The sequence below is a fragment of the Xyrauchen texanus genome, chromosome 2, assembly GCF_025860055.1.
Source record: "Xyrauchen texanus isolate HMW12.3.18 chromosome 2, RBS_HiC_50CHRs, whole genome shotgun sequence".
NCBI lineage: Eukaryota > Metazoa > Chordata > Actinopteri > Cypriniformes > Catostomidae > Xyrauchen > Xyrauchen texanus.
This window is the reverse complement of record NC_068277.1, coordinates 23126422-23144049: the sequence shown is the minus strand read 5'-3', so window position 1 is coordinate 23144049 and position 17628 is coordinate 23126422. Positions and strand designations below refer to the sequence as shown.

General features: G+C 38.5%; 1 protein-coding gene across 1 annotated transcript; it reads left to right on the top strand.

The window, feature by feature from the left end:
- The first annotated feature begins 582 nt into the window (after positions 1 to 582).
- Positions 583 to 17200, top strand: LOC127661119 (REST corepressor 2). Its single transcript, XM_052151695.1, has 13 exons — positions 583 to 850; positions 3013 to 3135; positions 3425 to 3481; positions 3792 to 3872; positions 5378 to 5430; positions 5535 to 5696; positions 6499 to 6623; positions 6751 to 6817; positions 7012 to 7251; positions 7447 to 7524; positions 7849 to 7906; positions 15183 to 15400; positions 15622 to 17200. Exons 2-13 carry the CDS (start codon positions 3015 to 3017, stop codon positions 15982 to 15984), a joined length of 1623 nt encoding a protein of 540 aa, XP_052007655.1. The 5' UTR covers positions 583 to 850; positions 3013 to 3014; the 3' UTR covers positions 15985 to 17200.
- Positions 17201 to 17628: the final 428 nt, after the last annotated feature.

Genomic DNA, 17628 nt, shown 5'->3' with positions numbered 1-17628 from the left:
CTTTCATAAAATGTTCGTTATGAAGCTAAATAGAAGCAAGTTCAAGTCTTTTCCCCCTCCTCTCCTGCATACATTAGTCAGTTAATAGTCTGGGCAGCCTCAGCACTGCATTGCACAGCTGACGAATCCATCCGCACATTCAACAATAAGTAGTTCCGTATGCTTAAGCGCTGGAGTACAGCAGGTAAAACACGAAGTACAGAGCACTGTAAATTCACTTAATGTAATATAGCATAGAGCTATCAAAGCTGTTCACAACAGGCTTCATTCCGTGTTTTAAACACAAACATAAAGGCACAATGAACGTCTAAATAACGTGAGATACGATGTGAGGATTATTAAACGTGTTTACGTTTAATACTACAAATACATCCATAGAAAGAGTCCGATAAACTCATGTTAACAAAAAAAAGCGCGAACTCACTTGTTTTGAACCGTATGCCAGTGAAAGGGACTATATAATTGACATGGAAGTTAGTTGGGGAGAGGCGAACAGCGCGGAGTGTTTTCTCGGTTGTGAGGAGTTCTTAGGTCTCTCCGGCACATACACACACGGATAGGAGATCCCGATGTATTGGAGAGAACAAGAAACGTGCGAATATTCACTGATGTTTTTATTTAGTTGGGTGGTTATAAACAAACGTGCTCTCTTGTAAATACACTTATCCGTCGCTTTATAAGTTTTAATAGAAGACAAAGCAACCCGGGTAGTGAACTGCAATTCGGACCGGTACCTAACGTTATTAGGCAAATGTTCGGCGACAGCTAGCCAACAACTGGAATAGGGACATCAGCGTGGCTCTACACAAAAGGACTAAGACTTGAGTGAGCGACTGTGCGAAAAAGTTAGGTGAGGGGAAATATGTTTTCTTTCCTCCCTTTTTCTGTGCTTCACAAGTTTGCATTATATTTGACCATTGGTCACGCAGGACCCGTACGCGTTTACTTTCAGAAACGTTTAAATGAACAACGGATGATTGGACGGTGGTCGTAGTGATGCGAGCTCTCAGAGGAGTTTAGGGAGGCAACTGAGAATTGTTTTGCAGCTTAAACACAATTAAAGACACGTTGTTTTACGAAGCACTGTTCAACTGCCACTTACTGAGTCTTTTGGATAGATTTGAAGAGCACGTTTAATTCGCACTGTGTCGGATGGCAACTTCAATCAATAGACCCTGGTCGTGACGTCACGACCCCCATTCAATGAGAATTCTTTGACACGTACCGATTATTTATTTTATCTCGCAAACCGAGATTTCTTTTTTACTAAAGTGAATCCTTAGTTTATATTTTTTATGAAGCGTAATATAAATATATTATTTAATTATGTAACGAACTGTTAATCTTGCAAATGGACACTGACCTCCTTTGTTTCCACTTAACTCAAGCAGACACTGCTTAAATTGTTTTAAAAAAAATTGTCTGCTTTTTTTGTACACTTAGTATAATTATTTGCTTTTTGAGCTAGGAGTGCAGTTTGGTGACTGGGCATTACAATGGCACTGTCCTTGTTTTCTTTGGCTTGTAAAACGAAGTGAAGCCGTTGGGCATAGTTTCCGCTTTCTGTAGGATGGATGGTTTATGTTTTCTGGAAGTGTTCATCTAAGTGTATATAAAGTGGTGAAAGCCGGCTGTAGCCCGCACCGTTAGTTTTGTAGAGGCCTTTGCGAGACAAACGCTTCATATCCAACACATAAAAGTCTAATTTAGGCCCATTAAAATAAACTAAATTCGTTATAGATATAGAATTCCATTGAAATGTTGCTCTTATGAAAGTGCACGTCCCGCGCTCTGTAGTTTGTAATCGCAGTCACTCACGCAAAATGAAGACGAGGATCGATCCCGTCACCTGCCGCTCAAAACACAGTAGTCATGGGCATTTAAAACCACACACAATCCGATTCGCTGTCTCTTAAAGCCAAAGTTGATTTCACACATATATATTTAAGTCGTTCTGTTTTATTAATATCTTATGCAGGGGCGAAAATTTCATCAAAATGTTGGGGGGGACAATAAACATAACAATTCTCAAGAGCAATTTTTGAAGGGGTTTTTTGTTGTTGCCCCGTTTGCATTTGTATTATTTTATTTCTTAAACAATTATTTTAAGAATATATCATTATATTATTTACAATACACATATTTTAATGATATTTTAGGCTTTTTCCGCCTATGATCTTATGTACTGAAAATTGGTTCATTTGTATTTATCACACATTCTTAAAGGGATAGCTCACCTAAAAATTGTAATTCTGTAATCATTTTCCCTCATGCCATCCCAAATGTGACTGAGAAGATATTTAGAAGAATATCTCCGCTCTGTAGGTCCAGAGTCCAGACAATGCAAGTGAATGTTTGAAAAAACTTTGAAGGTCCAAAAAGTATATAAAGGCAGCATAAAAGTAATCCACACGAATGCAGTTGTTAAATCCATATCTTCAGAAGTGATATGATAGGTGTGGGTGAGAAACTGATAAATATTTAAGTCCTTAAGACCAATTGAGTCAAGTGGATTACTTTTATGGTGCCTTTTATGTAATTTTTGGACCTTCAAAGTTCTGGCCACCATTCACTTGCATTGTAAGGACCTATAAAGCTGAGATATTCTTCTAAAATTCTTTGTTTGTGTTCTGCAGAAGAAAGAAAGTCATACACACCTGGGATGGCATGAGATTGAGTAAATTATGAGATTTTTCATTTCTCAGTGTACTACTCTTTAACTGGCTGGCTGCTCAGAAAGGGATAGTCAACAAAGATTCAGAATATTACCACAAGCTATTACATGTCTTCATGTTGGTTGCCTACATTATGTAATTTTTTTTGTTAGAAGTGATTATAGTTTTCTGTGTCTAAGAAAAAAGAAGAATCAAACTCTTATAATGAGGCTATAGTTATATTCAGGCCTTGTAGAATGGATCTGCACAACATTATGAGCAAATCATTTCAGCTTTGAAAATGAAAACCAATGCTGATTCCAATTCATTATGTAATATCTTTCCCTTTCTCCCCCAGCCATGCCATCAGTGATGGAGCGATCAGGGTCTGGTGTTTTGTCCCGAAGCAGGGCCAAAACTGTCACTAATGGCAACAGCCAGCACTCCGAGGAAGAGAGTAGTGATGAGGAACGCTCACATGGTACGTCTAACACATGCACACACAATCTCAACAACTCGAAGGCACCATCTGGACCTTCATTCACTCATATGGTATCTCAGTGTTTCAATCTGAAATGTTCTATAAATCAGTGCCTGTAAAAGCATCCCTCCCACACTATATGTGTGTACTCAATGTATCAGGCCTCCCTTTTCTCTTTCCCTCACTCCACCCACTTTTCTTCCAATGCCCTCTGTGAGGATGCACTTCCAGTTTCTAACTCTGCCTGCCTGCTTGTGTTCCTTCTCTCTCCCTCTCTCTTCTTAAACAGACAGTATGATCCGTGTTGGTGGAGACTACCAGGCACCAATCCCAGAGTTCAAACCAGGTAAATAGGAAAATGGGAGTTATTCTCAGAAGAGATAAATATACCAATGAACTCCATGCAGTCTTTTTGGAGTTGCACATGTAAAGACTGCATTGCACAGTCTGCATGAACATGATAAGATAAAGGGACGTGTGTAGGTGTTTCTGTAAGTCATGGAGAGGAGGAGAGAGAGCACAGCTATAATCTTTGAATATATAACATGGAAATACAGGCAGAAATTTAGCAAAAAACATGATCTTAAGTGGAGTTTGGTAAGACAAGAAAGAAAGAATTGCATGTGTGAAAGACTTTTTTCTTTTTTTGTTGACAGACTGTGCATCCCGCTTCAGCGAGAAGGACCAAAGGAGCATGCTGGTCTGGTCACCCAATAGCCAAGTGTCTGATGCCATGTGTAAGGAAGCATTAATCACACATAGATATTTCTCAAAGTTTTGGAGTTCACTCCGAATGGTGCCAAAAACAAAAAATATCCAGTGAGCGGCAGTTCTGTGGACAGAAATGCCTTGTTGATGAAAGAGGTCAACAGAGAATGGCAAGACTGGTTCGAGCTGACAGAAAGGCTACAGTAATTCAGATAACCACTCTGTATAATTGTAGTGAGCAGAATAGCATCGCAAAATGCACAACACTTCGAATCTTGAGGCGGATGGGCTACAACAGCAGAAGACCACGTCAGGCACTTTATTAGGACATAGTGTTCTTAATAAAATGCTCAGTGAGTGTATATCGTAGAGACGATATAAAGTGTCAATCGATAGAGATTTTGCTCTACCATGTATAAGGCTATATGTATATATCAGTGGGCAGGGCTTCATGTGAGACTGAGAGAATTTAAGGAGCATGGACAGGGTTTTTTTTATGGCATAAAAAAATTTGCGACCGCCCAAGCAAATTCAATTACATTCATCTGGCGTTCGCCGCTTCATATGCGCTTAATGTGGTTCTCACCTGACACGTTGATCTGTGTTTCATGTGCATGTTGCGTGTGCGTCTGGAGCACGCAAGTCCAGCAGGCAGTATTTACAGGAGATATTTGGTCAACAACATTTCAGACTGAAATGTGGCATAATGTGAAATTTAGCGTTATCGTAAGAATGATTAAAACCATGTTTTTTTTTACTTGGACAAATGTTACAAATAAAGAGAAAATTATATAAGAGGAAGTATTTAATTCACTGACTGGATTATCAAAAAATAGACAGTACAACATGTTTATTTAATACATTAACCAAGTTTTTATAGATTTTCCAAAAACATTAACTGTATCATGATGTATGTTGTTATCATGATATAAAATGACTCCTATCGTGATATAAGATTTTGTTCATATTGCCAACCCCTATGCTCTTGCATGTAGAGAACCAATAATTTATTATTATTACTCACAACTGAGTATGTTAAAGTTGCTGGAATTGATTTGTTTTTTTCATGGAAAGGTACTGTATGCAAAATGTTTCCTACTCCCTGATATTAATGAAATAAATGTTGTGAGATATCTCACCTGTCTCTGTGACAGCACTAGACTTTGTAAACAGATAAAAAAGTGTCTGCGGGCCACGGCCTTGACACTTTCTGCCTGTCAAAGTAATGTAGTTGCAGCGAATTAATGAGTCGTAATGCCATTTTATGCCATGTTGCTTATATCAGTTGTCCGTTGATAGTGCTATTTTGCTGCTGTTGTTTTTGACAAATGCTTCTGCTCGATGTCTGTCTCAATAAAGCTCATTTGGTATCTTTAGAGTGTGGGTTTTGGAAAGAGGGGACGTAGCTAATCCAACGGTTCAGCTTGTTGAAATTCTAGAATGGCTTAAATCGCTTACAGCACCTTTAAATATGTCATAATTCTCTGTCAATATTTATTCTTAAATTTGTTATCTTTCATAATTTCACTCTCAGTGGATGAATACATTCTGATGGCCAAAGAAAAGCATGGGTACAACATGGAACAGGTACTACCTGACCACCATTCCATACAATTTAAATATTAGGCTTGATTTTAAAACCAAATCCTTCAGATGGTCTTTGGTAAGAACTTTCATTTTCATCCCAACAGGCTCTTGGCATGCTTCTGTGGCACAAGCATGATGTGGAGAAGTCACTGGCTGACCTGGCCAACTTCACTCCCTTCCCTGATGAGTGGACAGTAGAAGACAAAGTTCTGTTTGAACAGGCTTTCAGTTTTCATGGCAAGAGCTTCCACCGCATCCAACAGATGGTAAGAGTGTGGGATGGAGGCAAAATAACTTGTATAAGATTCATCAGCTGCTCTCACATCTACCTGCTGCTGTAGATGAGCAGGAATCTCCAGATACAGCCTAGTATAGAATCCCACATCAATGTAGCAAGTCATAGTGAGGTCTGCAGTCCTTTAGCTGAGGGTTCTTTTAAGCTCTGCAGCTCTGTAATCAGTCTGATCACAGTCATCTGCGAGACCATTACCCATCCCATCATGTTAAAACATGAGCTTTGGGGAGATCAAGCCTTAAATTAAAGATTGAAATGGAGATCCATTCTAAAATGATCATCAAGTCCAAAAGTGTGGACACATTATTTTTATGATAAAGACACTTGATCTAAAGGCTAATGGTTGAAATGTGTTTTGTAAACAAATATAAATTGGGTCTACATCTAAAATTCTTTAAAATTTAAACCATTAATAAGAGTAGTTGGAGTGGATAGTAAAGGAAATACAAAAACTAGTGCCCAAAATGTATGGAAACTCCTTCAATAATATATAAAAAGGATCCCAGGTGGATACTTCATGAAGTTGGTTGAAAGAATGCCATAAATGTGAAGAGCTGTGATCTAAGCAAAGGGTGGTTACTTTAAACAATCTAAAATGATAAAGGATAGTTTTGATATAACATTTTCGGTCCCTACATAATTTGCATACTTCTATTTATGTGATTTGATTTTATGACTTTATTATTCTAAAATGTGGAAAATGGTCATAAAAAAAATGATTAGGTAGTGTACATATACTAACATCATAGCCCTCTGTGATTTTTATTTCTAAGCTGCCAGACAAGCTGATCTCAAGCCTAGTAAAATACTACTATTCCTGGAAGAAAACTAGAACCCGGACCAGCGTCATGGACCGCCAAGCACGCAAGCTCCTCAGCAAGAGAGAGAAGGATGAGAGGTAATAGCAGAGTAATAGAGAGCAAAAAACAGTGGAAAGACAGAATTGGAGAGAAAGGACAATTAATTATAAAGTGACAGCGTCCAGAAAGATAAGATAAAAAATTGTGTATTTTTGTTCATGCCAGTAATGACGAGATAGTGGAAGGAGATCCAGGCAGCGACAGTGACTTTGAGATCAACAGCAAGAAAGAGGTGAGCTTTGGCTATTATGAATATCAGCAGTGAAATAAAAAACGAAATCACCAAAAAACGTAATGGTGAGGGCTGCCTCTGAATTATTCTAATATTACAACTACTTGTATGGCTTTGTATAATAAGTTATTTAAATACCAAGAACTCTGCAGTGGAAGTTGTGTATTTTACTGTGAATGTGTGTTCCTTTTCAGACTACAAAGCAGAATGTTGGAAATGGAGCAGGGATTGATAAGGGCCTGAGCAAGTCTGGCTCGACTCGGAAAGAGAACCAGGGTGCACAGTACCGACACCACCCTCTTCGGGCTCGCCGGAGGCCTCCGAAAGGCATGCACCTGGAGCAGGAGGACATTGTTGTTCTCTCAGCGTCCACTGATTCAGGAACTGTTAATATCAGACAGCTGGACACACAGATAGTGTCACTTAAAAGACAGGTAACTTTCATGCAAGTGCACTTATTTCAAATACTTCAAACAACACAATCAAATGTTCATGTCAAATCATAATGCTTTTGGTAGTGTGTAAAATTCAGTGTTTTGTGTTGAAGATTAGTGTACCCTAATATGTACGGATTACATAGTGATAAATCTTAAACCTTTCACCATTGTTAAACTGTGATTTTGTTTTAGGTCCAAAATATCAAGCAAACCAACAGCGTTCTCAAGCACAACTTGGGTGAAGGCATTGAGGGCGTAAGACTGTCAGAGGTATTTTTTTCTCCTGCATTGCTCTGGTATATACATCAAGAGAATGCTTCACTGCCATATCATCGACAAATTATGATTGTGAAACTGCTGTATATTGTGGCACACATATAAAAGTTACTTCAAGCAAGGCAGGACATTAGAAGTCATTGAAAGTCTTTTTAGTTTAAATGGACACTGTATATTAAAATACAATGATTAATCATTAATATTATATTTTGAAATTAAAAATTTAGTTTGTCTTGAAGAGTTGGCCAAGTCTGTATCTAAAGATCAAGACCTACTATTCTTTTTTTTACTATTCTTCTTGCTTTGTTTTTCATTCAGTCCACCCAAAAATTGAACTCTCGCTGGACGACAGAGGAGCACCTTCTTGCTGTTCAGGGTGAGACAGATTATAATTTCAAATGATTAGAAAATAGAAAATTCACAATAAGAATTTGAATATACAGTGGATACGGAAAGTATTCAGACCCCCTTAAATTTTTCACTCTTTGTTATATTGCAGCCATTTGCTAAAATCATTTAAGTTCATTTTTTTCCCTCATTATTGTTCACACAGCACCCCATATTGACAGAAAAACACAGAATTGTTGACATTTTTGCACATTTATTAAAAAAGAAAAACTGAAATATCACATGGTCCTAAGTATTCAGACCCTTTGCTGTGACACTCATATATTTAACTCAGGTGCTGTCCATTTCTTCTGATCATCCTTAAGATGGTTCTACACCTTCAATTGAGTCCAGCTGTGTTTGATTATACTGATTGGACTTGATTAGGAAAGTCACACACCTGTCTATATAAGACCTTACAGCTCACAGTGCATGTCAGAGCAAATGAGAATCATGAGGTGAAAGGAACTGCCTGAAGAGCTCAGAGACAGAATTGTGGCAAGGCACAGATCTGGCCAAGGTTACAAAAACATTTCTGCTGCCCTTAAGGTTCATAAGAGCACAGTGGCCTCCATAATCCTTAAATGGAAGACGTTTGGGAGGACCAGAACCCTTCCTAGAGCTGGCCGTCCGGCCAAACTGAGCTATCGGGGGAAAAGAGCCTTGGTGAGAGAGGTAAAGAAGAACCCAAAGATCACTGTGGCTAAGCTCCAGAGATGCAGTCGGGAGATGGGAGAAAGTTGTAGTAAGTCAACCATCACTGCAGCCATCCACCAGTCGGGGCTTTATGGCAGAGTGGCCCGACGGAAGCCCCTACTCAGTGCAAGACACATGAAAGCCTGCATGGAGTTTGCTAAAAAACACCTGAAGGACTCCAAGATGGTGATAAATAAGATTCTCTGGTCTGATGAGACCAAGATAGAACTTTTTGGCCTTAATTCTAAGCGGTATGTGTGGAGAAAACCAGGCACTGCTCATCACCTGTCCAATACAGTCTTAACAGTGAAGCATGGTGGTGGCAGAATCATGCTGTGGGGGTGTTTTTCAGCTGCAGGGACAGGACGACTGCAATCGAGGGAAAGATGAATGCGGCCAAGTACAGGGATATCCTGGACCAAAACCTTCTCCAGAGTGCTCTGGACCTCAGACTGGGCCGAAGGTTCACCTTCCAACAAGACAATGACCCTAAGCACACCGCTAAAATAACGAAGGAGTGGCTTCACAACAACTCTGTGACTGTTCTTGAATGGCCCAGCCAGAGCCCTGACTTAAACCCAATTGAGCATCTCTGGAGAGACCTGAAAATGGCTGTCCACCAACATTTACCATCCAACCTGACAGAACTGGAGAGGATCTGCAAGGAGGAATGGCAGAGGATACCCAAATCCAGATGTGAAAAACTTGTTGCATCTTTCCCAAAAAGACTCATGGCTGTATTAGATCAAAAGGGTGCTTCTACTAAATACTGAACAAAGGGTCTGAATACTTAGGACCATGTGATTTTTTCTTTTTTAATAAATGTGCAAAAATGTCAACAAGTCTGTGTTTTTCTGTCAATATGGGGTGCTGTGTGTACAATAATGAGGCACTTAAATGATTTTAGCAAATGGCTCCAATATAACAAAGAGTGAAAAATTTAAGGGGGTCTGAATATTTTCCGTACCCACTGTATATATATGTATAATATCAGTTCCCTTTCAAGAAGGTAACTGACACTGCTTCAGAAGCTGACGCTTAGGGAGCACCCTTTAGGGAACAGTGACCTTGAAACTAGGTATGTCCCAATCAGGTTTTTTTTGCCCTCGAGTCCGAGTTATTTGATTTTGAGTATCTACCGATACCGAGTCCCGATCCGATACTTCTATAATACATAAAAAAAAGAATAAAGAAGAGCGAAAAAACAGATCCAGGATGTTCCTTATTTTTTATTGAATTCACCTTATTTTAACATTCAACAACTCTGTTAACAAACAGAGCACTTCTGTGAGGTAGCTTGAACAATCAAGTAATAAATAACATAAATTCTTCACTTTTTTACTTTAGTGCAACAGTAAATATATAAAAGTCTAACATAAAAACAAATAGCACCTCAACTTAAAATACCTGGTATGGAGGCCCAAACCTGCATAAATAATTAATGAATAATTGTAATAATAAAAAAATAAATAAAGGAATAAATGTCTTGATAAAACAAATATAATTCGTTTTTATAAAATGTATTCCTGAATTTATTATTGTATGGCTTTATTTCTTTATTATTTTCTATATTTATTTTTAACTTTATTTTTATTCTTTTTAACTTTTAATTATTTATTAATTTATTTTGCATATTTTTTTATTTGTGTTAATTTATTTTTTATATTTATTTATTCCCACATATATTTATTTCCATATTTATATATTCCCATATTTATTTATTTATACATGTATTTATTTTTACTTTTCTGTGTGCAACATGGAAATGAGGGAGGCGGTCCTTGCGGAGCTCCAGTACATCATTGGATGCATCAGAGCTCTAGTACTTATCGGGAGCAGATGGACGTCCCACCTTAGCACCCGCTGACTCGCACAGATTTTGAATATGCAGGGAAAAGTTTTGCAGAGAGTTTAACAATCCAGGATGTGCTACGACATTCATACCAGCATACAGCTCTCCTAAAACATCAATAAGCACCACTACTCTAAATGAAACATAGTCATTTGATGTGTGGTCCTTCGCAAGTGTCGCAACTCTCTAGATATATGTGAAGAGTCAGCTATAGTTTTTTTTTTATTTTTTATTGCAGATGTATGCATAAACGATCAGGGAAATGAAGCATGGTTGTATCTTTTACAGTGAACAATCATAACAACAGAAAACAATATTATGGATTTGCAGACATCAAAATATTAAGTTATATACGCAGAAAAATTAAAAGGACAAGGTTAAATCATATAATTTATGAAACTTGCTCATTTTGTGGTTTTGTTGAAGAAACAGCTCCCCATTTATTTTGTGAATGTAGTATAACCAATAAATCTTGGATTGACTTAAGCTCTTATGTTTTTAGCCCCACAAATAGCTGTAGTTTACATGATATATGACCTAACGTCACATCAAAACAAGTCAATAGTAATCGAGCACACGTTTCAGTCTACAATAAGCCAATGGTAAGCAGGACCCGCCCACATCATTATCATACAAGAGACAGAAATGTAAGAATAAATACAAAAATAAATAAATGTGGGAATATTTAAATACAGAAATAAATACATGTGGGAATAAATAAATAAATGATAAAAATAAATGAATGCATAAATAAATAATAAAAAAAAAACAAAAACAAATGAAAGAATACATTTTTTTTAAAGAATAAAAATAAAAAGAGAAAATAATAAATAAAAAGAGAAAATAAAGGAAAAAAAGTCATACAAAAATTAATTCAGGAATAACTTTCTTTAAAAACGAATTATATTTGTTTTATCAAGACATTTATTCCTTTATTTATTTTCTTATTATTACATTTATTTATTTATGTATTTATTTATTATTTTTGCATGTTTTGTTCTCCATACAACTTAAAATACCTGGCAGGCATGTAAACAAATAAAAAAATAGAGGGTTCTCTACAAAGGCGAATGCAGGTCACTCATTGCGATCATTTGTGCTATCTTGGTTGTGATGTCCTGCGCCTTCGCGCAATCACGGGGCATTTTTTCTCTCCTCTTCAAACTCTCTTGCAGCGTGAGCTGACTCGTCTTCGGCTGGGTTGCCTGGTTAAACTCGCTGTATTGTGTCGGGTGTTTGTTTTTGAGGTGCCGTATCAGGTTTGTTGTGTTAAATGTAGCCTTTTCCTTTCCACCTCTTGCAATCCCCAGTTTACATATCTCACAGTTTGCTATGGCAATGTTGTTTTCATCAACTTTATAATATCTCCAGACCACAGACATACTCGCGCTTTCCACTTCAAGCTGCTTCCGTATTCTACTTCGCCTGCATTTAACCAATAGCGTCTCTGAAACAAAGTGATGTCATGCCGCACGCGTTGTGTTAAAAAATAATAAGAATATTTATAAATATATATCCGAGTCCTGATCGGGAGGTAACGTCCGATTCCGATCGAGTCTGAAACCACGTGATCGGGCCCCATTTCCTATCACGTGATTGGATCTGGACATCCCTACTTGAAACCCTATATGATCATGCCAATTTAAATTTTTTTTGGGATTGGCTGGTGATGCTCGGCGCTCCATCGGCTTATATGCTGACATCATAGTGAGCATATAAGGATAAACCCAGTGCCACACCATCAAGATTTTGCGACTGAAGTCAAGGAGCGCATATCTCTTGTCCCATAACAGTAAAAAAAAAATCAGTAGTTACGCATTGTCTCGTGTCTTCCTTTCAGGAAACCAAGGTTACAAGAGTTACCAAGACGTTCCTTTTCAAGAAGGTTGGTTTGACGTTGCGTCAGAAGCTGACGATATGGGAGCCTTATACTATAACACCATAGCTCTGATCGGCAATGCCCATAAGCCAACAGGGTAGTAATAAGGCTCTGCTGTAACCACCCCTTCTTACTGAAAAATAGAAAGTGGTGAAGAATAATCCAACGGCTTGATACCAAGACAGAGACTCTAGCCATGCTGGGTAGTGTGTATGCTTACCACATCTAGTGGCTCAAAGAGGAAACCTGACTGGGACAATATTGGGGCGAGAGGGTCTCTGCCGTCATGCACAATGCAGAAATCTACTGACCATGGGGTGTTTGGCTACAGACAAGCCCTCAAAGAGGTTATGAGTAGCCGCTATGGCTGTGAAGTATACTTTGAGCTTGAATGAGTGAGTCCCGCATCTAACCGCTCATGTAAGAAAGTAAGTGTCATCTGCACATGGCACTGCATTGTGTCCCCACATTTTGAGAAGCACCACTTTAAGGCATACAGCTACCTTGTAGAGGGGGCCATGGCCTGTAGTATGGTGCCTAGCACTGGTTGCGACAACCCTATTGTTTCAAATGAGCCCTGTCCATATGTCAGACATGCAGTCTCCAAGGGAATGATGTAAGATTCTGACCTGAGCTTTGACAGGGTAAAATGTTTGGATTTGGGGAGGCCACTTTGACCACTTTATTTTGATTGTTTTATAATTTCATTTGAAGTATAATTTAAATGTAGAAATATTTTTTGTTTAAATTTTTCATGTTTCAATAAATGAATTAAAATTTTTAAGATCGACCGGTAGAAGTATGTGCAAAAAACAAAACAAAACAAAAAACAATTCCTCGATACACAACCTAACCTGGAAGGCAGATTCAATCACTGTTAATACTAGCCATGATTTGTGTCACTTGATCAATATGATTAATAATACTTATATTCTCTATAATTTAATGGCCTGCATCCAAATCCTGCCGACAATCACTTTTCCCATGCATATAAAAGGAGCATGTCACTGTTATAGAAATAGGCCTTATATCCAACAAGGACGCAGTTAATGCACAAAAGAAAAGCCCATATTTCTATTCTTCTAGTTCATTGCATACAGTTCATATACACTACCAACTTCTTATGAATTTGCTTTTATATCACTGGTACTTGACAGGGAATGGACTGAATGGAAGCCAAAAACATTTAAACGCAGTTTCTCATAATTCCTAACATTCAATCTTAGAAAACATTCCCTGTCTTAGGTCAGTTAGGATCACTACTTTATTTTAAGAATGTGAAATGTCAGAATAATAGTAGAGAGAATGATTGATTTCAGATTTTATTTCTTTCATCACATCCCCAGTGGGTCAGAAGTTTACATACACTTTGTTAGTATTTGATAGTATTGCCTTTAAATTGTTTAACACCTCGCACATGCTTTTTCATTTCTGCCCACATATTTTCACAAAATTGAGGTCAGGGCTTTGTGATGGCCACTCTAATAACTTGATTTTGTTGCCATTTTGCTCTGGAGGTATTCTTGGGGTCATTGTCATTATACTTGCATACTATTGTTTGTACAGATGAATGTGGTACCTTCAGGCTTTTGGAAATTGCTCCCAAGGATGAACTAGACTAGTGGAGGTCCACAATAGTTTTTATGAGTTACTGGCTGATTTCTTTTGATTTTCGCATGATGTCAAGCAAAGAGGCAGCGAGTTTGAAGGTTAGGCCTTAAAATACATCCACTGGTGCACCTCCAATTCAGTACACCTCCAATCAGAAGCTAATTGTCTAAAGGCTTGACATCATTTTCTAGAATTTTCCAATCTGCTTAAAGGCACAGTTAACTTAGTGTATATAACTTCTGGTCCAAGGGAATTGTGATTGTAATGAAGACCATAAGTTTGGATCCATAAGCGGTTTATTTAATGAGGAATACTCAGGTCGTACAGGCAGGGTCGAGCAACAGGCAGACAGAGATATCGTAGATAGGCAGAGTCGAGATAAGAGCAGGCAGAGGATCAGGGCAGGCAGCAAAACAGTGATAATCAGAGACAGGCAAAGGTATTAACAGGGCAGGTGGCAAACAAATGTGGTCGAGGAAACAAAGCAAGGTTGGTACATGGTATATCAAAAGTTCAGACAGGATAACGCTTGGTAATGTAGCCAGAGCAAACAAGACTTCGCAATGAAGGAGTAAACAGACATGATTTAAATAGGGTAGAGAGAACAAGGAACAGCAGTGTAGCATAATCAGACCAGGTATGCTGGCTTATGGGAAATGTAGTCTTTGAGGTCAATATTCCGGTGAATCCGATCTCCGGTGGCCGAAGGAGGAGGCGCCTTCACCGGTGTTCGTGACAGTGATATGGTCAATTAAATGTGTAAAAAACTTAAACAATTGTTGGAAAAATTACTTGTGTCATGCACAAAGTAAATGTCCTAAACGACTTGCCAAAACTATAGTTTGCTAATATTAAATCTGTGGAGTGGTTAAAAAAAAAGCAATTTAATGACTTCAACCTAATTGTATGTAAACTTCTGACCCAGCCCATTAGTACTTTGCACCAAACATCAATTTGACAAAACATCAAACAACAAAACAAACAATTTCGCCAAACCCACTTGTGCCTAGACATAGCGCATGCTTGTATAAATACCAAAACTTCATGGGCATGCGCATTGACTGTGCGCATGACTTAAAGCATAGTGCTGCATTCTTAAAATAGGGCCCTATCAGTATTTACTGAATTACAAGAACAGGGAAGATTGTGCAGTGGGTTAACTCTAATTTTAAGCGTGGCTTCATGCAGTTTTGTCACATAGGTCTTTTCTATGCTTATCCTCTGCAGCTATCCGGCGATATGGTAAAGACTTTGCAGCCATTGCAGACGTGATTGGAAACAAGACGGTGGCACAAGTGAGCTCATTCTTTGTCAGCTACCGGAGACGCTTCAATCTTGAGGAGGTGCTACGTGAATGGCAAGCAGAACAAGAAGTAGTTCAAGGGAACATCGGGAGAACTGCGGACACTGAACTGAATGGGTCGACAGGAGCGGAAGATGATGAGGTGAGGGGGAATGAGAATAAGACAATAAGGAATAATATATTTGAATTGCACTTGTCAAGGCTTTTCTGTGTGGTTAAGACTTGTTTCTGCTGGCATGTCTTTATCCTAGATATTAGAACAGTTTGAGAGATTTCTTGTGGGGATTACTCTCCTCTGAATTTTTTGGCCTGTGAAGGATTACATTTTAAATTACTGTGTTTTACTCTAAATTATTTTTATAGGTGAAGATGGATGGCATCTCTCCCCCTCACTCTGACAGTTCTCTGGCCTCTTCTGATGCCAGTGTTGCTGGAAACTTCAACTCTGCCCAATCCTCCCCACCCCTCACTCAACCACCACCCTTACTGCGCCCTGCTCCCCCGTCAGCACCTCCTAGCCTGCTTCGCCAGCCACCCCCACTACAAACGCGACCTCTACAAAACCGGACATCCCACAATCACCCTCCCCCTCCCCTCATCAGACCTGCAATGGCATCCTCGCTCCACCAGGGAGCACTGAGGAACTCTCTAGGCTCCTCTACCTCTGTTGGACTGCTGCCCCCCTCTCTGGTTGGGCTGAAGGTGGATTCCCCTCAGTCACACTGATTGCAATGTAGTAGTTGTTCTCTTAAAGTGAATTCTCTTATTTCTTATGTGAGCCAAATCCACAACTGGAGAAATTGCAAAAATTGTCTCAAGTCAATGTAATAGGGCAATATCTAGAAATGCCTCATGAGAGATAGAAAAAAGTAGTTGTGCGTAGCTGGGTTGCACAAAAAAATACAGGTCAGGTAGGTGAGACAGTGACATGGATGAGTTAAAATGGTATTCTGCCTAAAGAACTACACAGGACAGAAGAGAAGCCTTCACATACATTCAACCGGCTAATATGTTCACACCTATAAGAAAAACCTCAGTCATGCCAAAAATAATACACACTACTGCTCCACAAACTCATCTGCCCTCAGGTTTTACAGTTATACCTCATCCCAAGCACAACTGTTTCTGCTATTAAAACACCATCCATAATAAAAAGCTGAGCAACTTGGTAGAGATGTAAGAATTTTAACCAAAACTGCAGGGTATATAACCTTATACACTGGATTGCTATGGCAATTAAAAAGTGCTATGATAAAACTTCCATCATCTCTATGGCAACAGCTGCACATCACCAAGTGTGTATCTCTAAAGATGCCACAGTGTTCTTAAGTGCACCTGGTGTGAGGAAACTGGAAAATCATGTTTACTTGCTATCCCTTTTGAAGAGTCATGTTGATGGAATCATACTGGGTGAAGCAGTTTTTGTTGTTTGTATAATTAGGTCCTTAAGATATTGTTAGGTAGTGAATTTATGTAGTACTAGTAAATATTGACCAAGCACTAAATGAGTAACTGCAAATACTTGATTTTTCTTTTGTGAAACTCTGATATACACTGATATAATCTTGCTCGTAAAAGGCACAAACACGAGACATCAAAACACTAAAGATGATTGTGCAAGATGAATTCTTGTTTCTTCCAAAATGTTGTATGTATGTGAGAACTGTTTACATGTGTAACTGGATTTGCTTGTGACTATTTTTTGTTTGTTTTCAGTTTTTTTTTCAGAATAAAGTGATAATGACTTTATTCTGTTATTACTTATAGGAAGCAAGATATTTTGAATACACATTTACTATTGGGAAATACATGTTACATTTAATCTATTTCCTTACCAGGCGCAATGTGACGAGTAACTGTGACAATGCTGTCTGCATTGAATTTAAAAACGCTGCACGGCGTGATGCAATCACAGTCAACAAGAACATATTTGATGTTTAATATACAGTAATATGGAACATAATTTTGGACCAATGAGATTTCTTAAGGATGTGGCCAAGCAGTACGATGGCACAGAAATAGAATCTAAATGTTACTTGAGGTCGGTTAGAACAACACCTCTATTTACAGGAAAGAGATGTTTTTTATTGCTTGATGCTTCATTGGGTCACGCCTGGTTAGGACACTGTAACTGTCAGTGACTATGTTTACATGGACACCAGAAAGCAGCTTATTTGTTTACATGCACTCTATAAGTGGCTTACGCTTCACTCCAGTTTATATGCGGATCGGTCAGTAAGCAGCTTTCTCCACAGCAACATCATTTCCCTGCGACACTTCCATAAAAAACAAACACTATCCAAGGAAGACCATTTTATTCTCTGTTGCTCCACGACATTTCCAGATATTCAGAGTTGTTGTGTTTGTTTC

Bases quoted from the DNA above. Each gene is read 5' to 3' on its own strand.
- LOC127661119 (XM_052151695.1), top strand. From the start codon at position 3,015: ATGCCATCAGTGATGGAGCGATCAGGGTCTGGTGTTTTGTCCCGAAGC. The intron at 3,873-5,377 runs GTAAGGAAGCAT...TTTCACTCTCAG, and splicing joins CCAAGTGTCTGATGCCATGT to TGGATGAATACATTCTGATG. The intron at 7,525-7,848 runs GTATTTTTTTCT...TTTTTCATTCAG, and splicing joins AGGGCGTAAGACTGTCAGAG to TCCACCCAAAAATTGAACTC.